Genomic DNA, 24,966 nt, shown 5'->3' on the forward strand with positions numbered 1-24,966 from the left:
CAGGAAACACAGTTTGAAAACTGCCAATAGGGTCCACCCCTCTCATGCCCAAATTAGGAAACTGAGGCCAGCATGGGCTGAGTGACCACTGGAGGTCGGCCACTCTGATGGGCAGAGATGGAGCTCAGACTCGAGCTGTTGACTGTTCCATGCTGACTTGGCCTCAAGGGAATCATAAGTACGACTTAAACCCGCCCAAGAGATCGGATGCCTTCTTGGAACAGTGCGGTGGGACTAGAGACATTTTACATGCCAGATCAAAGGGAAGGTTGGCAGTAACCACCACATGGCAGAAGCATGTGTCAGTGCAGGAAGGCTGGAACAGGTTGTTTGGGCAACACAGGTTATTTACAGATCAATACAGGCCCAGGGCTGGGAGCCTCTAGAATGTGAGGAATTGGTCAGGCTACCGGTTCCTAATGCTACCGCCTTTCTAATGCGCCACCCCGGGCCTGTCCGCCTTTCTCCTCCTAAGGGGCCATGGCCGGTTCCACATGTGGGTTGCAATCTAAATATGGCCACTTGGTGGTAGGACAAACTGGTTGTTTCCTCGTTTTTCTCATCAGGGATTCCTCGCTTACTTCCTTTCTCTTTGGTTTGCCAGTAAGAGTGGGCTATTAGGGATGAGCCAGGGAGTGTAAAACGCACGCTCATGGTTTTTAAGTCCTACATCAAAGGCTTGTTATTCTCTGTATCTTCCGTGAACTTACTTCAGTGTTTGGACTGTAAGTTAAGAGCACAAAACCCAACCCTTGTTAATTAAAATAAAAAATTATTATTATTATTATTATTATTATTATTATTATTTTTCCAGTTACAGTTGACATTCAGTCTTATTTCATATTAGTTTCAGGTATAGAGCATAGTGGTTAGACATTGATATAATTTATGCAGTGATCTCCCTGACTACTCTAGTACCCACCTGGCACTATACATAGTTACTACAACATTATTGACTATAGTCCCTATGCTTTACTTTACATCCCCATGACTATTTTTTAATTACCAGTTGCATTTCTTAATCCCTTCACCTTTTTCACCCAGCTCTTCAACACCCCTCCCTTTTGGCAACCATCAGTTTGTTCCCTGCATCTGTGAGTCTATTTCTCTTTCATTTGTTCATTTATTTTGTTCTTTAGGTTCCACATATAAGTGAGATCATATGATATTTGTCTTTCTCATTCTGACTTATTTCACTTAATATAATACCCTCTAAGTCCATCCATGTTGTCAGAAATGGTAAGATTTCATTTTTTATGGCTGAGTAATATCCTATTGTGTGTGTGTGTGTGTGTGTGTGTGTGTGTGTGTGTGTATCACATTATCTAGTCATCTATTGATGGGCCACTTAGGTTTTTTTCATATCTTGGCTATTGTAAATAATGCTGCAATGAACATAGGGGTGCATATATCTTTTCGAATTAGTGTTTTGGATTTCTTCAGATAAATACCCAGAAGTGGAATTGCTGGGTCATAAGGTAGTTGTATTGTTAATTTTTTGAGGAACCTCCGACTGTTTTCCATAGTGACTATACCAATTTGCAATCCTACCAACAGTGCATGAGGGTTCCCTTTTCTCCATATCCTTGCCAACACTTGTTTTTTGTTGATTTATTGATGATGGCCATTCTGATAGGTTGTGTTAATATCTCATTGTGGTTTTAGTTTACCTTTCTCTTTGATGATCAGTGATGTTGAGCATCTTTTCATATATCTATTGGCCATGTGTATATCCTCTTTGGAGAATTATTTATTCAGGTCCTCTGCCCATTTTTAATTGGATCGTTGTTTTTTGGTACTGAGTTGTATGAGGTTTTTTTTTAATATAAAATTTGTATATTAACCCCTTATCAGATGTGTCATTGGCAGTAGGCTGTCTTTTCATTTTGTTAGTGGTTTCCTTTGCTGTGCAAAAACTTTTCAGTAGTCCCATTTGTTTATTTTTTCTTTTGTTTCCCTTGCTCAAGGGGATAGGTCAGAAAAAAATATTACTATGACCAATGTCAGCGAATTTACTGCCTATGTTTTCTTCTAGGGGTTTTATGGTTTCAGGTCTTACATTTAAGTCTTTAATCCATTTTTAGTTTATTCTTGTACATGGAGTAAGAAGGCAGTCCATCCTTTGTCTTGTTCCTAAGAGGGAAATTCATTTCAGTAAAGAAAAATCTCAAATACATAAATTACCCTCACACTTAAAGGAACTAGGAAAAGAACAATAAACAGAGCCCCAAGTGAGTGGAAAACAGGAAATAATAAAGATCAAAGTGGAAATAAATGAAATAGAGTCTGAAAAAATCAATACAAAAGATCAATGAAACCAAGAGCTGGTTCTTTGAAAAGATAAACGAAATTGGTAAACTCTTAACCAGACTCATCAAGAAAAAAACAAAGAGGACCCAAATAAATAAAATCAGAAAAGAAAAAGGAGAAATGACAACTGGCACCACAGAAATACAAAGGATTATAAGAAAATACTACAAACAATTATATGCCAACAAATTGGACAATCTGGAAGAACTGGATAAATTCCTAGAAGCACAATCTTCCAATACCGAATCAAGAAACAGAAAATCGGAACCAACCAGTTGGCACTACAGAAATCGAATCAGTAATCAAAAAACTCCCAACAAACAAAAGTCGTAGACTGGAAGGCTTCACAGGTGAATTTTACCAAACATTCAAAGAAGAATTAATATCTATTCTTCTCAAACTATTCCAAAATATTCCAGAGGAGAGTAAGCTCTCAAGCTCATTTTACAAGGCCACTATTCCCGATTCCAAAACCAATGACATTACAAAAAAAAGAAAATTATAGGCCTATATCCCTGATGAGCACAGATGCAAAAATCCTCAACAAAATATTAGCAAACCAAATTCATCAATACATTAAAAAGATAGTACACCACGATTAAGTGGGATTTATTCCTGGGATGCAAGGTGGGCTCAATATTCACAAATCAATTACTGTGATACACCACAAAAGCAAAATGAAAAATAAAAATCATATGATCATATCAATAGATGCAGAAAAAGCATTTGACAAAACCCAGCATCCATTTATGATAAAAACTCTCAGCAAAGTGGGAATAGAGGGAACACACCTCAATATAATAAAGGCCATATATGACAAACCCACAGCTAACATCATACTCAACAGAGAAAAGCTAAAAGTGTTTTCCTTTTAGCTATGAATTTCCCTCATAGGACTGCTTTCACTGTGTCCTAAGAATTTCTCTCGTAGGACTGCTTTCACTGTGTCCCGTATATTTTGGATCATTGTGTTTTCATTTTCATTTGTCCTGAGGCATCTGTTGATTTGTTCTTTGATCTCACTGTGACCTATTCATTATATAGCAGCATGCTTAGCCTCCATATGTTTGTGTGTTTTATGTTTTTTTTCTTGTAATTCACTTCTAGTTTCATGCCATTGTGGTCAGAAAAGATGCTTGATAGGATTTCAGTCTTCTTAAATTTATTGAAACTTGTTTTGGGGCCTTATGTAGTAAGTGCTCTGTGGGGCCCAGTGGTGTAGTTCCCCTGTCACCTGCTCGGGTACTACAGGAGTGTCTATTGTGTGTACTGTCCTGTTATAGTTGAGCCTTGATTGCTATTGACATGTCATGTTGACTGGCTGTGGGCTTTGGCCACGTCCACAGCCTATAAGCTTCTGTGAGGGGAGTGGGGCTTACCCCATGGAGGAGGATTAGCCCCAGTGGGGCTCTGGTGCCTGCTTAGACTGCCATTTGGGTGTGCTGCTTATGGGGCTAATTGAGTGGTGCTCTGCTGTGGTCTGAAGCCAACCTCCAGATATGTTGGTTCTGGGGCTGTCTCGGAGGGGCTCTGGTGCAGGCCCAGGTCAGCCACTGCTTGTGACCAGCTGGGGACTACCTGGTAGGAGCTATAAAGCAATCCTCAGTTGGTTTCCCTCTCTTCTGGACCTGGAGACATGTGGGAGAGGCTGAACTGAGGATAGCTACCATTAGTACCAGGCCTGGGGTAGCTCCACAGAAAGCCCAGGGCACTCTGAGGCCTACTGCCGCCTGCCAGCTCCCATAAGGCTCAGACCCTGATAGTCTCATGGTTCAAGAGTTTGGTGGGGTGGGCTCCCAGGGAGTCAGCAGGTGGAGCAATGGAACTCACCAGGCCAATGATTCAGATTTGGCTGTGTGGGGGAGGGCTCAACACAAGAAAGATGGCGCCCACCTGCTGACTGCACGGGAAGAGGACCCCACACAGGGAAAATGGTAGCTGTTTCTGCAGACCTTGCCCTGCAGGCACACAATTCAGTGTCTCCCTGTATGTCTCTTGACTCCTCCTAAGTCACTGTACCTCCACCAGAGCTCAGGGTTGAGTGCCTGTAAGCGAGTAAGTCTGTGTGAAGGCCCTTTAAGAGGACATCTGGGTTTCCCGCAGCCTTCCATCCCACCCTGATGGTCAGAAACCCCACTGGTTTTCACAGACAGATGTTGTGGGGTCTCCTCTTCCTGACTCCAGTACTCCGGGCTGGGTAGCATAGTGTGAGGCAGGGGTCCCTCACTCCTCCAGGGAGAACCTTGGCTGCAGAGATGTCCCTCCTGATTCTCAACCACCATATTCAGGTGTGAAGTCCTCTGCCCTCCCACCAGTCTCAATGTGGCTTTTTCTTTATATCCTTACTTATAGGACTTCTGTTCAGCTAGACTTCATATGATTCTCCAGGTTGATTGTTCTTTAAGTTAGTTGAAATTTTAATGTGGTCATGGGAGCAGGCAAGCACAGTGTTCATCTACTCTGCCACCTTGGATCCTTTGCTAGCTATTCTTTATGTGTGACTTTACGGGTATCACCAAGTTAGGTCATGATAGCCTAACCCCAGCACAGAGTTGGGATTTTTTTGTTTGTTTGTTTGTTTTGTTTTTTGGGGGGAGGGGAATCAAACCATTTTATTGAGAGCCTTCGGGAGAGGGTCAAAGGGCTGGGAGGACAATGAGATTCGACGTCTTCAGCTAGCCGGGATCTCTCCAGCTTGTCAGCCACTGAAAGGCAGCACAGAGTTTTAAATTGTTAGAATTCTCAAAATACTAGTTTGTGCTTGCATACTAGTGCACAGTTAACTTTCTAGAATAATTTTATTTATGTGAATTTTTTAGTTTGCACCCCCAGCACGCCCACTCCAAAAAAAAGGTGTGTACTGAAGAGTATCAGTACTCGGATGATCAAGCAGCAGGAGCTCTGATTTAAAAAGGAGTATAGAAGGTTGTGTTTTTTTCTCCTGGGGATGGAAGAAGGAGGTAAGATGTTTGGGTTGAAACACAAGTTAAGAGAGCACACAAGGCTGAGAGAGTTAAAAAAGAGTTAAAAAAGTGTAGAAAAAAAAGAAACAGCACTCAATACTTAAAATTAAGGGGAGGAAGTTGAGATGACAATTGGTACCGCCTCTTTGATAAGTGGAAGTTGACAGACATGAGGAGATGATGACCTCTTGGATATCAAAATATCCTGGGGTATCCTGCACAGGGAAAAAAAAAGTTTAGGTAACAGTTATTTAATGAGTGAAGTTAGACAGGGATATTTAACAATATTTAATTGTTATCTATTTGACTTGCACATGACATTGCAATATGTAGAAAGTAGATATCTAAAAAAGTCAAACAGACAAATATTTATTGGGTATTTTGTTGTGACCTGCCCAGTAGAATGAGTATGGACAGGCTAATTTGAAGTGCTGGGGATTACCCAGACAGGCACAGCCCAGGTCCTCCAGGAGGCATGCGAGCATGATGAAATCTATCAAAGCCACATTCAAATGAAAGGAAATGGGTTCTGGGTTACATGTACCATCCACATGGATTGGAATACCTATGTGGAATTTTTGTATTTTACATTTTTAATATAGCAGTCCCCCCTTATTCACAGGCGATATGTTCCAAGACCCCAGTGGTTGCCTGAACCTTATATATACTGTTTTTTCCTATATACATACATACCCATGGTAAAGTTTAATCTATAAATTAGTCACAGTAAGAGATTACTAACAATAAGTAATACTAAAATAGAACAATTATAACAATATACTGTAATAAAAGTTATGTGAATGTTGTTTTCAATATCTTATTGTACTGTACTCACCCTTCTACTTGTGATGATGAGATGATAAAATGCCTGTGTGATGAGATGAAGTGAAGTAAATGATGTAGGCACTGTTTATTTCTGGAGTTCTCCATTTAACCTTTCAGACTGCTGTTTACTGCAGTAACTGAAACCACGGATGGTGGGGGGACCACTACTGTATAAGAGAATAGCGTAGCAGGTATAAGTACAGGTTTTTGATTCATCAGACTTGGATTTAAATCCCTGCTCAGCCAGTTACTATGACTTGGAACATTTTATTTAACCTCTCTTAGCCTCAGTTCCCCCAGATGTAAAATGAGTTAACAACAATCTTACAGAGCTTTGTGAGTAGGAAATGAAATGATTTATGTAAAGCATTTAACACAGTACTTGATACATAATAAATGCTCAAAAAATGGGTACTGTTATGTGATATTTTAGTCATGGTGTATATAATAAATATTGATTGATGAACTTGAAACAACACATAGGAACATTATGTTGTCATAAAAGATCGTACTTAATACATAAATGAGACTCTTTTGTTTTACGCTTATTTGTGCTTGATTTTTACAAATAACGGAATGGCTTTTATAAAGAAGGGAATGGCTTAATGACGTATTATGGTGTCATCTCTAGGGGTCTTGGGACAAGTTCCCTGTGGGAGGTGTATGGTGTGGAGGCTACCACTAGAGGGCTCTGCAGAGACCCTAAAATCTTTTCCTTGGTTATAGTCCTGAGGATACAACCCAGCGAAACCCTGGCTTTTTTGGAGACTCAGGGGCAATGCTGTTCATCAGGCTGTAATAACAAGCATCCTACAAGAGCAGCTTGTAGAAACCACTTCCTCCAGAGACTTGGGTTTGTGCAGGTCCATGTTACCAGAAACAGCTGGTAGGTGCCAAGCTATGGAAACCCTGTTGCTCTCAGGTCAGTCGGACTCTACCGCTCCAAGAAGTTACCCTTCTGGAGGATGAGAATGACATTGTACAGTAGAATATCAACTTCAAGACAGGAAACCTGGTATAGTGGGAGGCTCTGAAATGCTGGGTGGTAAGGACCTAACAGTAACAACAAAACCCTCCTTGGGCCAGCCGAGTGGCTTGTTGGTTAAGAGTTGGCTTGGGACGCAAGCTCTGAGCAGCAGGGCCGTCAGTTCAGATCCCACATGGGCCAGTGACGCTGCCCTCTAGAGTTAAGATGGTGAAAAGCAGCTTGTCCTGGGGCTCGGCTGCCATGAGTGGCCAGTAGCCAGCGAGAGCTGCCGTGAGCCACCTTCCAATGGCTGGCGACCAACTGCCTCAGCCGGGAAGAGCACAATGATCATAATACCAACATAGGCCAGTGAAGCAACATCCTCCACAACTAGACTGAAGAACAAAGGGACAGCAACTTGTCTGTTCCCCTTCCCCGATTCCCCAGAGCTGTCCCCTCCCCCAATTCCCCAATAAAATTGAAATTAAAAAAAATTAAAAAAAAAAACCCTGCCTTGAATCACCACTGAACCTTCAGATTTTCTGGAGACTGGGACCAAAGCTGATGTGTGTGAATGAGATGCCCATAGGCCTTTGGAGTTCTGAGGCCACATAATCCCTGTGCATCCTACCTGCAGGGACAATGGCAGGGCACCTTTGGTGATGTACTGTCATTGGGATAAATGTCCCTGGGGACTTGGTGGTCACTCAGGGATCACTGGGCCAGTGATGCAGTAGGTATGTCATTGCTTTTTAACCAGCATTGTTGGCTAATAGCTTACGCAGGTCTGAATGTGACCAGTGAGTACCTGCCAAGGCAAACGGCAACCATGCCGTTGCAGCAGGAACCGGGAGCTGGGCAGAAATGAAGAGACCTCTGCCTCCTATAGAGTTGGGCCTCTCCCCGCTGGGGCAGTGGGGCAGGGGTAGAAACTGCTCAAGCCTTTGTTTTCTTGTGTCTGCTTTGCTTCTGTAGACTTTGCATCTTCTTCCCCAAGAGAGATGTCTACAGGGCCATACAAAATAATGTGCTGCTAGACTCTTTCAAAAAAGTTAACGTGAGGGTGGGGAGCGTGGCTTTTTTCTGCCTCTTCCTGTAAACCAGCACTTCAGCACTTTGTGCCAGAAAGAGTCACCTCTCCATCCAAAGTCTAACTAACACCTCCCTTTCTAAACTTGTGTAACACTGAGGCCAAGTTCTCAGGGCTCCTTCCAATTCGTCAGTCTTATTAAGGGCTAATCCGGGCGCTGGTGGCCGGCCTGGAGGCTGCAACCAGGACCTGGCTCCTAGGGAGGGACCAGCTGCGGCATGGGCGTCCCGGGCGGGGGCGGAGCAGGTGAGGCCGGGTGGGCGTGGGGAGCGCACTTGGCCATGACGTCGGAGTTTGCAGCAACCTCCAGGCGAAAGGCTGTGCGCGCCTGTGGAGTGGCTGCGGGCGGGGAAGATGTGCTCCGCGGGGTGGCCCCCGCAGTGAGCGCGCGGCGACAGGAGCACGACCGGCAGCTGGGGCAGGGCCTGGGCGGCGAGCCTGGCGCTCCTGCACGGAGGAGGCCGCTGGCACCGAGGGCTCTCGGCCGGCCCCAGGATGTAGGTGATCGTGGCTCCGGCAGGCGCACAGCTCACGATGAAGAAGCACTCGGCCCGGGTGGCCCCACTCAGCGCCTGCAACAGTCCGGTCCTGACCCTCACCAAAGTGGAAGGTAACACCTGGGCGGGGGCGGATGCCTGTACCCCGGCGGAGTCGCCCCTTGCCCCAGCCGCCGGTTGTGGGGGCTGCTGGGCGCCACAGGAAGAGTCCCTGCAGTGCAGCTGCCTGCGGGGGTGGCACCTGGCAGCTGCCAAGCTGCCCTGAGCTGCTTCGGGGTCTACTGGGCTGCCCAGGGTGCTGCAGCCAGCGCAGCCCTGGCTTCTTCCGGCGGGGCCCCCAGCACATCTGGCGGCAACACAGCGGTGGCCTCAGCTCCTTCCCCCTGTCCTGTGGCACTCGCCAGCTGGGTAGGAGGGGGTCACCCAGACACTAACCAGTGCCCCCTACACGCACTTGTGTTTGGAGCGCCCCCCCCCCAGGCAGAGCAGAGTTGTCGCTCAGCTGGTGGACGCAGGAGAGGCTGCTGCAGGCTGAGACATCTCCCTCAACCTCCCCAGCCCACCAGCCAAGTGACTGCCCAGCCCCAGCTCCCGGAGGAGTGGCAGGACAGGCAGGTGAGAGAAAAGCCACCAGCAGCCTGCAAACGTGTTCAGGCCCCGTTCAGGGGATGTGAGGCAGACCAGGAAAAGCAGCTCACCAACGTCCCTAGAGAGCTTCTTACTCAGCCACAGCTGCCATCCTGCCAGAGTGGAGGAGCCCTTGCTTTCTGATGTGGGAGAGGGGGTAGCAGAAAGAGACCTGTCTCAGCCCTTAACTCCTCCCTCCGCCCAGGAGAAAGAGGGGCAATGACAAGTCTCCTAGAGCTGGCCAAGTTGGCCAGGTGAGGGCTGGGAGGGGACAGTCAATGAGCGGGGAGAGGAAAGCAGAACCCCCAGTTCCAGACCCTCAGGAACCCTGAACTAACAGCCCCGTTCAAGCTGTATGGATAGGGTGGCCGTGGCCTCCTGCTGCACCCATGGGACTGCAGCCTGGAGCCTGGACCTCGATATGATGGCTTCCGAGGACCCTGTGTCCCCTTGTGAGTTCTCATTTGTTACCGTGAGAGTGAGGATCAGTGAGGCTAGCAGGGCAGTTGTACGCTCTGTCCACAGAGGCCTGCCAGTAGCCATCCTAGCACCGTGCCCCAATCCTACAGATGAGGACTGTGAGGCCCAGAAGTGTGGATCCACTTTTCCAATACCTGTAGATCATGGGCAGTGAAGCAGGATTGGAATTGTGGGCTGACTGATCTCAAACCTGTGCTTTTCGGAACATCATGTTTGCAGTAACTTGCAGCTATGAGTATTTACCTATTTCTTGTCATTTTCTCCCCCATCCCAGTCTTAGGAAAGACTTAGTATCAGTCATGTACATATGAATTGAAGGCATGTGCTACTTCTCCTTGGGGGTGTGGTGCATTTCCAAGCCATCTTGGGGACTTTGCCCAGCTATACCTGTGAGCTGGGGAGGGAAAGGGTTGGCTGTTTATTTCCCTTAGGGAAGCTGGAGGTCTGCTTACTCAGGGGGTCCTCATGGGAAGTTGTCCCATCGCCACCATTTAAGTAAGGCAGGTTGGCTCTGCTTTCCAGAAGCAGGGTGTCTCCTTCCAGCAGCCCCTAGCCCACCTGGACAGGGCAGGTTCAGCTGCAGTCCTCTGGGCAGGGATGGGGAGGCCTCCCATGCTGGGCACTGTGACCTCAGATGGCTGCAGGAAGCAGTGAGTAACATGCCAGGCACAGGTACACCCCTAAAGCCAACCAGTCTGGGCTTTGCTTTCAGGGATTGAAAATGGGGATCTCCTCCCCCATCCCTTAGGACTACTGCCAGGTGAGCTTTGAGCCTCCTGTTCACATTAACGACCTTAGCAAACCATGGGCTTGACATTTTAACCAACTTTTACACACACATGTCTGTGGGTGATGGAAAGCGTATTAAGCTGAGAATTGGAGAGAGCACAGAGCAAGACTGTTCTCTTTCCCTAGACAGTTTGACTTGTCTACATTATAAGTGCCACACCTCAGTGTCTTCCACTGTGAAGCGGAAGTGACACCCTACCTCAGCAGACTTTGGGAAATGCAGTGAGGGGGGGGGTAGGTGACAGTACCTAGTGTGTGCCTGGCACACAGTAGGTGTCTGGCAGTCCTCCAGTCACAGGCTGTTTCGCACCTCAGCAAAGCTTCTTGCTGCTCGCAAAGTGTACATGTGTAGGGACGGTATCTAGCAGCAGCATCTGCAGAGTTCCGTGACACCAGGAAGCCTGCCATTCCCTTTTTGTGCGGGACACGTGTGTCCTCCAGCAAAGCCTGCAGGCCGGGGCCTGGTAAAACCTGCCCTCCATATGCCTGAGCTTCCACAGAGCTCTCTCTCTCTGGGTTTTCTCCTAGTTGTTTTTGTTCAGTTTGGCTTTTAGTCTATTTTTTTTTTAAAACCACTTGCATCTTGTGCGCTTGTTTTGGAAGTGTTGAATCCATTTGTTTTGCCGTAGATGTGCAGGGCGCAGTGGTCTCTGTGCTGTGGCTGTTTCTGTGTGGATGGCAGACAGGCCCCAGTGACGGAACCCAGCCAGCAAGGAATATTTATTAGCCTGTGGAGTGTGTCTCCTAACGGGAGGCAAGAAGGCACCAGCATGTGGTACATATAAAACCAAAATAGAAAACACGATGCTCGGTCAGACTCAGACACAGGAAGATGGGCAGGATTACTTCATTTACCCGACAAAGTCTCCATGTGACCCTTCTCTGTGTCCTTTGTCTAATTAGCAAGGCCCTGGGAATGCAAAGGTGAACAGTACTAGCTTCGTTCTCTTCAGAAAGTTTCAGTCTAGTGGGAAAGGGACATATACAGAGGGTGCCAAAAAAATGTGTTCAGATTTTAAGAAAGGAAAAATGTATTAAAATTGTAATACTCAATATATACCGGTAACAAAAGATGAATACAAGTCACGTGTTGACTTCTGCAATGACAAGAGGTGCCCAAAGTGGTTCCCAACAGCGTCCAGACACTTCTGATGACGGCGAACTACTGCTTGAGCAACGTTGACCAAAGTGTCCACATGTGTACATTTTTTTGGTACCCCTGGTAGATGGGTAAGGGATCCAGTACAAGGTAGTATGTCTGGTTCAGAGCTAAGAACAGAGCGTCACAGAGACGCTGATGTGGCCTGAGAAAATCTGAGGAGGGCTTCCTGAGGAGGAGGCCTTTTGAGGTAGAGGCATTGCACCTGGAGTGAAGAACCCGTCAGGCGCATAGGGCGGGTCGGTGCACAGGCTCGGCCGGGCACCTAAGAAGGACAGCGCAGCCCGGCCTCTGACAGGGCTGCAGGCTTGGAAAGTGGTTTCTGCCAGGCTGATGGCATCTGTCCTGTCTGACAGCACAGCTTGTTTTCGTCTCCTTTTCCTAGCTTTCCCGTCGAACGCAGACACTGAATATTGATCAGTAACAAATCCCTCGTAGAGTAGTATTTACTGGGATCATGTATATTCACAACCAGCTAATTCATGTTCAATAACATTGCATTCAATAGGAATTAGTAGTTGAGAACAGTATAATAAATTCCCCTAGGAGGCCAGCAGCACGCGGTAATGTGGGAAGAGCGAGTGCTTTGGGATTAGATGGTCTGGACGTAGTGCCCACCTCTCGCGCTGAACCAAGAAACTTAGGCTAATGATTAAAGCTCCCTGGGAGTCAGTTCTCTCATATGGAAATGCGGGTGACAATATGTCCCTGTTAATAATGAGGCTAACAGTTTTTGCTACTGAGACTACGACATTGCAGGCACTTTGCTTGGGGAGATGGTTACATTATCTCTGTTCCTCCCAGAGGAAAGGTAGCATGTTGCCCCAATTTACAGATGGGGAAAGTGAGGCTCAGAGAAATCATTCACCCAGGGTCATGCAGTTAGAAAGCAAGGGTGCCAGGTTCGCATCCGTATCAGCCTGGCCCCAAAACATTGCAAAACCTTTGCGAAATCACATTTCATTTGAAGAGCAGGGAGCATTACATGAGCTCATGGCACTTTGTATGTGCTCAGGAAATGTTTGCCCCCTAAAGCTCCCACCACAGTATGACTCGGCGGTCTGGACCACCAGGTGAACTCATGGGGCCCACGCTGTTGGTGATATTCTCAATGCCCCTGCTCCAGGATACTCAGTCTGTCTCAGCTGTTCCCATCGTAGGTTTGGCTACTTTTGTCTCATCAATGGGACAAGACTGTCATCCTGGAGGCTGTTATTGCATGTGGAGCCCCAGCCCTGCAGGCCCAACCCAAGAAGTGTCTTGAGAGGTATACTGCCAAAGGGTTCCCACGCCCAAAATATTTCCCAGGTTGGCTTGCCCTAGGCCTGAAACATCGATGGCAAAAGGCATCCGTGTATTGATCAAATTTGTTACCTAATACATGTAGGAGAATGGGGATGCTACGAGGAGTCAGATATAATCCCTGATCCGACAGAGCTTCCAAACAAGGGAGAAATGTCACAAATGCACTAAGTAATGACTCCATGTCAAAATGTGATTTTTCTAAAAATTCCATGAAAGAAATAAAATGCTGTTTCAGCAGAGGGCGAGCTCTCTTTGATTGGGACGCAGATGGCCACGTGCAGCACCCCTGCCTCCATTGCCCCCTGCTTTGCCAAAATGATATCATCTCATGGAACACTTTCCTGCTGAGTCTGGATATGGCCTCACATGCTTCTCATCACCAAACCCCGGATGATGACTGTATTCATTGGCACTGATCTTCCTGAGAGCAGGACCAGGGCGCGATGTTAGAGGACATTCCTCTGCCCCTTGCTGTCATAGGTGGGTGGTAAGAACACCACATTCCTGGCACAGGTGGCTCCATGGACAAAGGGGCAGCTTAGGGAAGGGTGGCACTGGCGGAGACCTGCAGGTGGTCTGCTGGGCTGGAGCTTAGGTTCTCTAAAGAAATGTGGGGGAGGGAAGGGCCAAGGCCAAGGCTGACCACAGGCAAATGCCGAAGCCTCAGAGGAGTGGACTGCAACCGTCAGGAAGAGAGAGCCATAGAGAGGAGATCGTCTTATATACCTGTGCTATTCAAAATGGGTCCTGAAATTGATTTCATCAATCCCAATTAGTACTTTTAATAAAGGAATTAGAATAGAATAAAAAATACCAAAGTATATCCCATACAATAAAAATCAAAGTTGACCTGTGACGTTTTTATTTCAGAGGTGTTTGTGTGTGTGTGCACGCGCACTCATTGAAGGCAACAGTGAAAAACAGTTTGAAAAACACTGCAGAAAAGTGTCCACTGGGGACAGGGAACCATGATGGGAGGTGACTGCAGCAGCCCGGGCATGAAGTAGTGGTCATAATCATGGTGGTAACATTTGGTTCACGCTTCTCATGAGCCCTTGTCCTGGGTTGTCTCATTCTGCCCTCAGACACCCTGTGCAGTGGGTCCTAGCATCATACCATACACGAGCGGAAATAGTACAGGGCCACTAGACAGTTTACTCTGTGAGGTACCTGCTATGTGGTGTGCCCATGTCCTAACCCCTACACCTCCCACAGCGAGGACAAGGACAAGGACAAGACAGCTTGTGGCAGAGTGTAGGTAGGGGGACTGGAAAGGAAGCCATCAAAGATGCTCTGATGATTAAGCTTGAACAATGCGGGAATGGAGATGCCATTAGCAGTGACAGCAGTGGCAGGAGGGCAGGCTGTGAGGGAGAGGTGGGGAAATCACATCTGGACAAGTTGAGTTTGAGGCTCTGGCAGCACCTTCAAGCGCAGGCATGTAGCCAGGAGGTGGGAGGAGGTGAAGGCTGGGTGACAAGTCAGTGGGGAGAGAGATGGCTCCATGGCGATGAATGGACGAGCACAGGATCCTGATGGCCACATACACTGGGGACACGGGGAAGGTGGAGGGAAGTCGGAACAGCTGGGAGTCCCGATCATAGGCAGCATGGGAACCATGCGGAGAACACCAAGAAAGGAGGAGTGGGATGTGGTATGCAGCCCAAGGGGGTGGTTTTGTAGAAACAATTGTAAGTGGGTGCTGGTCTGCAACCCAGATTTCAAGGGATGAGTGTCTGGTGGGGGAGGAGGCTAGCCATGGCAGGACCCGCGGTTCAGGGTGTTAGACAGTGAGAGGTGGCACAGTTATGCTGTCTTTAGGGGAAAGGGGACAGAGTTTTCAAGGGTCAGGTGTTTCTGTAAATGGAAGAAGGCGGAGGCTGGTTCCCGGACGGGTCTGAGGTTGCCCCAGAGAAGGGTTATGATACAGCATTGGCCTGGGGCAGACAGAGGATCACAGGAGGAAAGAGGGGTGGTTAGCCTTGAAAAGGAGAAGGGGAAGAGACAATGGGCATAGACACGGAAATGCTGAGAGGAGGAGGAAGGAAGCTAAGGACCTGACCCATGACTCTGATCTTCTTTGTAAGGTAGAAAGTGGAACCGTCTGCCAAAATGATGGATGGGGACGGAAGGCTGGCAGAGGTGGGAAAGGGTTGAGAAGAGCTATATTGGGAGAGCCCAGAAGAGATGTAATTCTTAAAAGCCTTTTTGGCGAGTGATTCATGTGCACTGGTTAAGACATGGTGTAACTTGGGCGAGCGTGTACAGGAAAGAACACTGGGTGAGGGTCAGGACACTTGAGTGTCATTCGCTGCTCCCTCACCTGCTAATTAATACAGTGGGCATGTTGCCGCACCTCTTAGAGCCTGGCCTCCTCTCTTCGGAAGAGAAAGGGGATTAGAATAGGTCTTACATCGGCTCTGCCAGCAGAAACATGTGATGAGTCTATTAAGTAGATTACTTGTTAATAGAGATTGGTTTATCTGATTAAAACCCTTCATAGCTACACTGAGAATAGAACTCTGGGGGAGTGACCCCTGGGACAAGTAAGAAATGTAGCCTGTGTGTGTGCGCGCATGTGTGTATCTGGGCCGAGGCACACACTTGCAGGGGTGGTGTTTGGTATCTGAGTGGGGCACGTTTCTCCATGATCCTTCAGCAGCAGGAAACCACTGGACTCGAGAGAGGACCCCAGGGTGATGGGATGCTGCAAAGAGATATAGAAAGACCCCAAAAAGAAGCTGTGTCACTTCTGAGCTTTGCCTGGGGCAGGCTGGGTGTTTTCATAGAAAAGCATCACTGCTTGGGATCAGTTCAGCCGTGTCACCCTCAGTGGGTGCAGAAAGCTTGGCCCCAGTGCTTGGCACCAAAGCTAGGATGATGAAGCCTAAGAGGACAGTTTAACACCTTAAGGCAGACCACACTTCAGGCCTTGACCGAACAACTTCAACCCTGCCTCATAGATGCACAACTCTGCTGAGCACTGGAGGAATATTCTAGAAAACTGCTTTTTCTTCAAGATAAGCTGTGCAGTGCCCATGCCATGAGTTAAAATGTGGTGCTGTTCTCCTGCTCCCCTCCAGGAGAAGGCTGCAGCCTACCCGCTCCTTCCGCAGAGCCCCGACAGCCTGGAGGGGCCGACCGGCGTACCATCTACCCTCTTGGAAAACCGTGACTCCCCATGAATTCCAACAGTCCACAGAAAAGTTAAAGGAATCGTCTGACAAGGAAAAACATCAGAAAGGAGGAGTGCGTGTTTGCCTATGTTTGTGTGCAGGTCATTAGCAGCACCAAAATGTCACCTGTCTGCAAATGCTGAGCACCTGCTGTGTACGAGGCCTGCCGTGCCCAGGTCGTGCAAATGGTGAGATTCCAGGAGGCTGCACAGATCACAACTGGCAGGCGTGGGATAAAAACGGATCCCCTCAAGCTCAAATGTTTTCAGACCGGTGATTGAGGCAGGATTCTTGCTCCCCTCAGACATCACTCTTCCTTCCCTCAAGGCCCGAATGGCAGTATTTAGAGCTTGCTGGGTCCAGTCACTTTCTCACAAGTCATGCTCACCTAAGGCTGTGTACGTTCCAGGACTGTCTTAGACGACTGCGTGAGTGCTGTTATTTGGACATTTGGGGGTTGTTCAGAGACAACAACCCCTTGAGGAGATGGGGAGTGAGGAGCAACTGCCAGAACAAGAGATGGTGGTGATGGTGGGGCCGTGGGCCGGCTCTGGGCCTGATTCAGACCAGCTCTCAAACTGCTGAGGGTAGAAGGTTATCTCAGAGCAGCTGCCCACTGCCCCACTTCACCCCGAAAACAGCAGCCTCTGTTTACCTCCCAGGCCTGTATCCGCACCAGGGAAATAATTTCGGCGTTTACAAAGAACTTTGCAGCTGCCATGTTGTCACCTATGTCCACACTTTCCTCCGGGAACCACTTTACAACAAAGGCATAAGCAGCTCATAGGAGGCAAACAACTCTGAGCTGGTCTCTAATATTGCTAATCTAGGAATTCAGTGCAGTAGTCTTCTCCTAAGAGGTTATCAGAATAAATCCTCTGTCACCTGCAACTGTCACTGCCTGCTTCTTGGTAGTGGCTCTGGCCTGTGCCTTACACCGTCACAAGGACAGCACACTCTCCACTCTCACACCCTCAGGTTAGTCTCTCGGCTGCCATGACAAAGTACATGACTTAAACAACAGACAGGTCTAGAGGCTGGAAGTCCAAGATCAAGGTGCCAGCAAATTTGGTTTCTGGTTGGATTCTCCTCCTGGCTTGTAAATGGCCACCTGCCCACTGGTCCTCACATGGCCTTTTCTCCATGTGTGCTCTCATGTAAGCTCTCTGCCGTCTCTTCTTATAAGGCCACCAAGCCTGTCAGGTCAGGGCCCCCGCCCATATGACCTCATTTAACCTGAATTACTTCCTTAGCAGCTCCATCTCCAAATACAGCCACACTGGGGGGTGGTAAGAGCTTCAACATATGAAAATGGGGGGAGGGGCAGTGGACAAAAACATTCAGTCCATGACAACCCCCATCCAGGGTGGCGAGTCCCAGCCAGAGTCCCCTGCACACCCAGGCTCTTCCAGGTTTAAAAATGGGTCTGTGCTCTGGAAACCTGAGCGCCTCTTTAGTGTGGGCAGTTCTGATAGGTGTTCCACTTTCAAAGGGGATAATAAGGACGCCTCCATTCCTGTTGCCCCTGTGGAGTCAGACAGATGCTGGGAGGTGCGTCTCAGCCACTCACTCACTCACCTGTGACCTTGGGAGAGTACCTCTCAGAGCCTTGGCTGTCCAGTCTGAGGAAGAAGACCCCTCGTGCCGTCCACCAGCATTATGACAGGCGCAAAGACGATGCATAAAACCTCCTGGTGGAGAGCATGACATATAGGCTGGGTGTTTGACTGCCACTTGTCCTTTTACTTCCCTCTACCCTCTCCTTCTCCCTCACTCAGGGTCAATATCCAGTGTTAATTATCTGTAGATTCTGTTCCTTTCCTGGGACCAGTGCTAGCCAGGACTATGACTGGGGCCTCGGCCATGTATAAATAGTGGGGGCACTTTCTGTCCCAAAGTCCAGGAACCCAAACAGATGGCCTGGAAGTGCAGGTGGGGATAATGGGTCAGGATATGTGCAGTGAAGCTTGCCATAGGCCATCCAAAACCTGTCGTGGACTTACACATGAGACAGCCTCATCTTCCCTTTCCTCCAAACCACTTCTAAGAAAAACAATCACACATAAATTCACTGCACAAGTATTTAATGAGTGCATGAGATAAACAAAACCCAAACTGCATTTTTCGGAGATGAATTACACTTGCAAATGGCCATAAACAAAGGCTTTCTTCCAAGCTCCTCATTTTACAAAAGCTATTTAGTTGGGTGGCCAGGCCCTGAACTGGTATATGCATCAGTGATCAATAAATGCGAAATTGTTCATCCGGCCCTCTTCCCCTGGGCCGTCCTGGGAAAAAAGGGAGGGGGCTCTAGTTCCCAGAGCAGCTCTCAGCTGTATCTCCTTCGGATGGAGTTCAAGGCACTGAGCCCTCCAAGATGTGGGTGCTGTAAGCACTGCCACTCGGACTGAGCAAGCACTGCTAGAGAAGGCTGTGTCTGCCTTGGGCCCCACAGTAGGTGCCATTAAATGTGTCTTGGATGAGTGGCCTAAAACCTTAACGAGTCCACCAAAGAGAAATGCAAACATATGAGTCACACAGAAGCTTACATGTGAAGGTACAAGGCAGCTTGATTCACAGTAGCCAAAAACTGGAAACAATACACGTGTCCATCAACTGATGAATAAATGAACACAATGCAGAATATCCACCCAATGGAATATTGTCCAGCCATAAAAAGAGTGCACTGATACATGTTCCAACAGGGACGAACCCCGAAGACATTATGATAAACGAAAGAAGTCAGATGCTAAGGTCTCCATGTTTATGTGAAATGTTCACGATAGGCAAGGCTTAGAGCTAGAAAGCAGTTGTGTGGTTGCCTGAAGTTGGGAGTAAAAATAGGGAGTGATTGCAAATCAGCACGGAGACTTTTTTTGAATTGAAGGGAATGTTCAGAGGCTGAATAGTGGTGATGGATTCTTAATCCTGTAAATTGACTAAAAATAATGAATTGTACTCCTTAAAGAAGTGAATTTTATCGTTATGAAAGTTACGCCTCAGAAAAGGCATAAAATACCAGCGTGAGCGGCCATCCAATAACGAGCAACTGACTGCCTCACCCGGGAAGAACACAATGATCATGATACCAACATGGGCCAGTGAAGCGACGTCCTCCACAACTAGACTGAAGAACAAAAGGACAGCAACTTGTCTGTTCCCCATCCCCCAATTCCCCAGTGCTGTTCCCATCCCCCAATTCCCCAATTTAAAAAAAAATCTTTAAAAAAAAAAGGCATAAAATAACCATATCAGTCTTGTTAATGGAGATGTCATTGGGAGGTTTCTCCCCGTTCTCTGCCCCCTTGGAATTCCTTCTCTCTAAATCTGAGCACAGTTTGGACTGCTCATTGCAGATGACCCTGAGAACGGTGTATAATGTGGGTGAATTTGCTGTGATTCAAAGAGTGGAAGATAAATGCATCTGCTAACCAAATTTATTATGTCACGCTACATGTATTCTTTAATTTTATCAGTTTGTTGTGGACATGGGGGCATGTACTTCCTAAATAAAGTACGATTAACATCTGAATTTGCTCTGGTCCCTTCAGCCAACCTGGCTGAATGTCTAGACCTGCTTCATGTCTGACCAGAGCAGTGGGGCCAGGGGACAGTGCGCTTCAGATCTCACCACCTCCCTCGCTGAGCCTCAGCAGACCACCATGTCTCCCTGACCCTGAACTTTGCCCCTCTTTGTCTTCAGAGCCTTTCTATCCTTCAAGGCCCAGGCCAAGCTTCCATCTTCTCTGATTCTTTTGAATGTTACCACAGCCCACGCTGGTTGCACTGTCTTCAGAATTTCCATTCCAGTCAAAATCTCTCCATTTCGCACCTGATTGTTCTGTAATTCTTTCATAGGTCCATATTGTGACTCTCAGATCTGCTGGAAGTTCCTGAAGCATAGTAACCATGTCTTACATTTATTTCGTTGGCCGCCCAAGCTCTTGGCACAGGGCACATGCTTCATGGTGATTTCCTAGACGATTGAAACATTCCTAGGATGCATCGCACAGTCAGTAGCCCCGTGGGACTTATAAAGTCTGTGCTGTTGGCATTAGGTTAATGAATGCTGGGTAAAAATACAATATGATCCCAGTTTTGCTGTGTGAGTGTGTGCGTGTGCAGTGTAAAGATTCAAAAGACTGGAGAAAATACAGCAGCATGTCAACAGTACTATCTCTGGTACTAAGATTAGTATAGATTGCCTTTCATTTATGCTATTCAGTGCTTTTGTAAAGTATTTGTAAAGAATATTTTTGGTTTACTTGAGGTAGATCTAGTTTAACAGAAGTATTAAGAATGACTGAGGTAATGAAATTGATAAGTGATTATTATTTTAAGAGGCTCAGTACAGTGAAATAGAAAGTTTGCAATGAATTAAGTTTGGGTGTATAGGATTCTTTATGGGTCTGTTCCAGCGTTTCCCAAAGTGTGTTCCAAGGGACACCTTAGAACCATCCTGCCACAGGTGCTACATTTAAATAATACAGGACATACCCATTGTGTAGTTTCTTTTTGGAAAATCACAATGTCCATTAGCCCTGGATATTCCTAAAGGAACCTGTCTCTGGTCTAGCTAGTGTTTTACAAAATTTTCTGATCAAGGAATTCTTTTTTCTTATAATGCCTATTAACTGCATTACGCTTTGGGAAACATTGTTCTATCTTATTATTAAATAATAGTATACATTTTAGTTTTGGATGTCTTTATTTTGCTTGTGGATTATTAACAGTCCCTTGGTTAAATGCTCCGGGGAGGTTACAGAATGATAGAATAACTTCTTTAATCCAAATTTGTAGGAGTATTTTAACAATATTACATGGTTTGGTGATTTTCTCTGTCATTGTAACAACTACATAGCTGTCATCACTTCTTTCAGTTTTAAGACTATTTTCCATACTGAAAAACTAAGTGAAAAAAACAAAAAAAAAAACCCACGTGAGCCTGAATTTATTCACCCTCCTTCAGAGTCCATTCTTAAGTGGAACTGCATTTTATTTCTATTAGACTTTTTTTTCATCCTCATAATTATATCTTTTTAGTGTAAGTTTTTGACAGTGATGCTGATAGTTGAAAAATTTCCCTAATCCTCATTTCAACTTGAAAATTATTTCAATAATGAAAGTTTACAGAGGCTAACCCAAAATGTCAGATAATCAATGTATAAATTGAAATGTGTGTGCTCCTTTCTGAAATTGAATTTGCCTTGAGTTGTGGGGATTCTATGAACAAAGTCAAGAATGTCCTGGTGGGAAGGTTAATACAGAGGACGGGACCCTGCCTCGTGTTGGCCGCGCCTTCTTCTCCCCGCCTGCAGACCAGGACAGAAACAGACAACGTGTTAGAAGCCCAGAGAGTGGTTAAGCATTTGGCTTTCCAAGTAGGATCTATACACGTGTGAAAAATAACAGGAAGAGGGAGATTAAATATTAATAAAGCAGGTAATGAAGCATATGGATGGTGTCAGGCAGGATTTGAGCCACTAAAGGACATTCTCTTTCCTTGACTAGTCATGTAATGCTTGCGATTAACTTTAGTTAAAAGAGATACAGCCAGGGCTGGCAGTTAATGATAAGATTAATTAACACCTAATAATAGACTATCTAGAATCAGGATTTTGCCTGTATATCAGAAAGGATGACATACAAAACTTGGTTTAATGTTGTTAGAGCTACTTAAAGTATTATTAAATTTAAACAAAGGATATAGACTACACTTGAACCCAGGATATTTTGTACTCATCTCCTGTATCCCTGTAGTGGAGATGGCCTCATAGCAGTGTGTGCCCCCATGTAGCTGCGTGCCAGGCTGAACGGAAAAGGCAGGTACGCTGCCTCTCGGAAATTTGCATCCGTCCATGGTTCCACCCTGTGCAAGCTAAAGCTCTGTTTGTATTTCCAGCTGACTGACACACACACACAATCATGAATGAAAACCAAACAGTGGAAAATAATGCGTTTTCCACCTTCTCATGGTCTGTGGGAACAATGCCGCCGTAGAGCCATGGTTTGGGCGTCAGCCTGGTTTCCAGAAGTCACACGCTCTAGAATGGAGTGGCCGAGGCCTTTCACAGCACCAGCTGCCTGAGGCTGTGGTTTTTAAGTAACGCTTCACAGTGGGACTGAAGGCCGTGGGCAGGAAGCCAGTTAGAGCAAATGAAGAGATAAGAGAGAAAAGACCATTTTTGCCACACAAGTAAAATAAGATAAGAATCTTGGCATCTGTACCTTTAAGTAACAGGCAGGGCGGGGCTTCTGTCCGTGTCCTGGGAGCTTTTAGAAGTCAAGGCCTGCGGCTCCTCCCTCAGGTAGGAAGCCCTGGCCCCTAGCCATGCCCAGTGCCCAGCAGCACAGCCGTGCCTGAGCTGACACAGGACGACAGTGAGACTACTTCAGCCACTCTGTGTGTCCTGGAGAAGTATTTCCCAAAGGCTGATGCACACACTTCATGTGTGAAATGCAGATTCTGGTTCTGGGGTGGGGCCTGAGGTGGTACATTTCCAACAAGGTGGGGGGGGGAGGGTGCTGATGCCTCCAGCGGGTGGGCCACACTTTAGGGATCAAGATTCTGGAGGATAAGAAAACCAGTGAAAATGTCTATATTCAAGTTCTGTTTCAGGGAGCTGCCCCCCACCCCCTATTGTCCCACCCCCTATCTCCCCACCCCCTCCCCAGGGCGGCTGGCCGTGGCTGTGGCCGTGGCGTGGGTTAGGTGGAGCCCCACCTAACCTGCCTGCGCCCTTCTCTCCGCAGGGGAGGAGCGCCCCCGGGACGGGCCGGGCCCTGTGGAGGCCCCGGCGGGAGCCGAAGCCGGGCGAGCTAACCGCAGCGGCTGCAGGTGCTCGGGGCCGCGGCTCCGCAAGCTGAGCTGGGGCCTGGCGGTGGTGCTGTGCGTGTGCGCCTCCTGGGCAGGCTCCACGCAGCTCGCCAAGCTGACCTTCCAGACGTTCGACGCGCCCTTCACCCTAACGTGGTTCGCCACCACCTGGAACTGCTTGTTCTTCCCGTTGTACTACGCGGGCCACGTCTGCAAGGCCGCAGACCGGCAGTCGGTGAAGCAGCGGTACAGGTAGGCCTCCCTTGGCGGCCCTGCCCTGGACGGGGCTGCCCCCCCAGGAATGATGCTTCTGGTGCGGGTGCTGGACAGGCAAGGGGACAGTGTGAGAGATCCCAGGGTCACCTGCTGTCTTAGTGGGGCTGGCATCCCAATTCTGTCCCCGCCGGGGTGGTAAACAGCTGCTCCTTCGCCTGCAGCCCCTCAGCCCTGGGAGCTCATTTATATGAAAAGAAGAAGGTGGCATCTTCCAGAATGCCTGTGGCAGGTCCCCAGAAAGGGTGGAAATGGGGGAACTCGATAGCTCCGTGACTCTCCTCAAGCTGGGGTGAGGACGTTGAGTCGGTGGAGCGAGGTGACAGGGCTGCTTCCAGCAGCTCACCTTTCCTCAGGGATGTTCTTTGCAAAGAGCTGGTAATCCATTCCCCTTCTGACCCTGGACACCGCATCCTCTGGTTATGGGATGGCACGGGTCTGAATAAATGTCTGGCAGTGTAGCTGTCAAAATCAAAGCAGGGTCCGTACTTTGCTGACTTTATTTTGTTACACGGGGCCCACTGGCATGGCAATGCTTTCAGAAAGAGACTAGAAACCTGGCCCCAACCCTCCTCCTCAGTTTATAGCAGGGTTCCCCCAGCCCTCCTCAGGAGTCAAATTGTTGTGTTGATGCTGGTTCTCACCTGTGCCAACCACTGGAGCTCACAGTCACCCAAAGCGGAGACACTCCCCCCCCCCTCCCCGCAAAGGGCTGTGTCAAGGTCATGCTGCTGGCCCAAATCAGATGACTAAGAAAATAAACAAACAAACAAACAAAAATAGGAAAGAATGCTGGCCAAGGTGACCAGGTAGGCCGTGGGGCTTATCTCAGTCCCAGAGGTGGAAAAAGTTTGAAAGTTGGAATCTCTTCACTCCTAAACCACTGCTTTCTTCCCCAATTCATCCCACCCCACCAAACACATACCCCCTAAAATCACTTTGTTCCATCTACCACCTGCTTCAAACTTCAACCCCCTTCTGAAATCGCCCTTACACATCGTAGGATGACTAAAAACATCACTGGGTCCAAGGAGCAAGGGGGTCTGGGAACAGAGGCCAAGACTCGGCTCAGAATCTCCCTGGAACCCCACCATCATGTCACTGTAAATTATAGTTGGAGGTGTGAAGTGCTAAACTTGCTTAATATTTGGAGGGAATTTAGACTGGCTCCTTTAAAAGACCAAGCTGTAAATCAGAGCTACTTTTAGAGGAGTTCTGGTAGAGCTTGTAATGAGTCACAGGCCAGGCTCACGTGTCCCCTCAGTGAAAAGGACAAGGCATGCAGGAGCCTGGAGCCCGGAACCAGAATCCAGGCCTGGGGCAATCTCAGTGTTAACTTAGCCGGAAATTGCTAAAGAGGCACTTAATGCACCTCCTCTGATAGTAGCCAAACGCAGACTGAAGCAAATCGGTTTTGAAACTCTGATAGGGCCCAAGACTATGGTAAAGGCAAGAGAAAAATAATGGCCTGCTCTTGGTCACAGAGAAAAGCAAATGCTCAGTAAATGGTGTATTGAACAGTTAAGTAGCCCTAAGTGTGTTTCAGTTATAATTAGGAGTTCTGCCTTTCCTTACACTGACTAGAATAGCGTGCTGCTTCCTGTAACAAAGGGCTAGCAGTGAGCTCCTGTGCCCTGTCTCGATAGCGAATTCCTGGGAAACAAGATGAAACTATCTCCCCGTGCCTC

At 47.5% G+C, this 24,966-nt stretch overlaps 1 protein-coding gene across 2 annotated transcripts in view; it reads left to right on the forward strand.

The window, feature by feature from the left end:
* The window catches only part of SLC35F3 (solute carrier family 35 member F3), a 316,125-nt gene that overhangs the window by 223,926 nt on the left and 67,233 nt on the right, over positions 1 to 24,966 (forward strand). Inside the window, exons 1-2 of one of the 2 annotated variants that reach the window (XM_019651794.1) lie at positions 8,461 to 8,765; positions 22,942 to 23,257. In XM_019651794.1, the coding sequence (XP_019507339.1) occupies positions 8,690 to 8,765; positions 22,942 to 23,257 (392 nt within the window). In that variant the 5' untranslated portion in view covers positions 8,461 to 8,689. Of the gene's footprint in view, positions 1 to 8,460; positions 8,766 to 22,941; positions 23,258 to 24,966 lie in introns of those variants that run through there. The other variant, XM_019651792.1, reaches the window with a different exon arrangement.

This window comes from Hipposideros armiger, unplaced genomic scaffold (assembly GCF_001890085.2).
Source record: "Hipposideros armiger isolate ML-2016 unplaced genomic scaffold, ASM189008v1 scaffold_167, whole genome shotgun sequence".
NCBI lineage: Eukaryota > Metazoa > Chordata > Mammalia > Chiroptera > Hipposideridae > Hipposideros > Hipposideros armiger.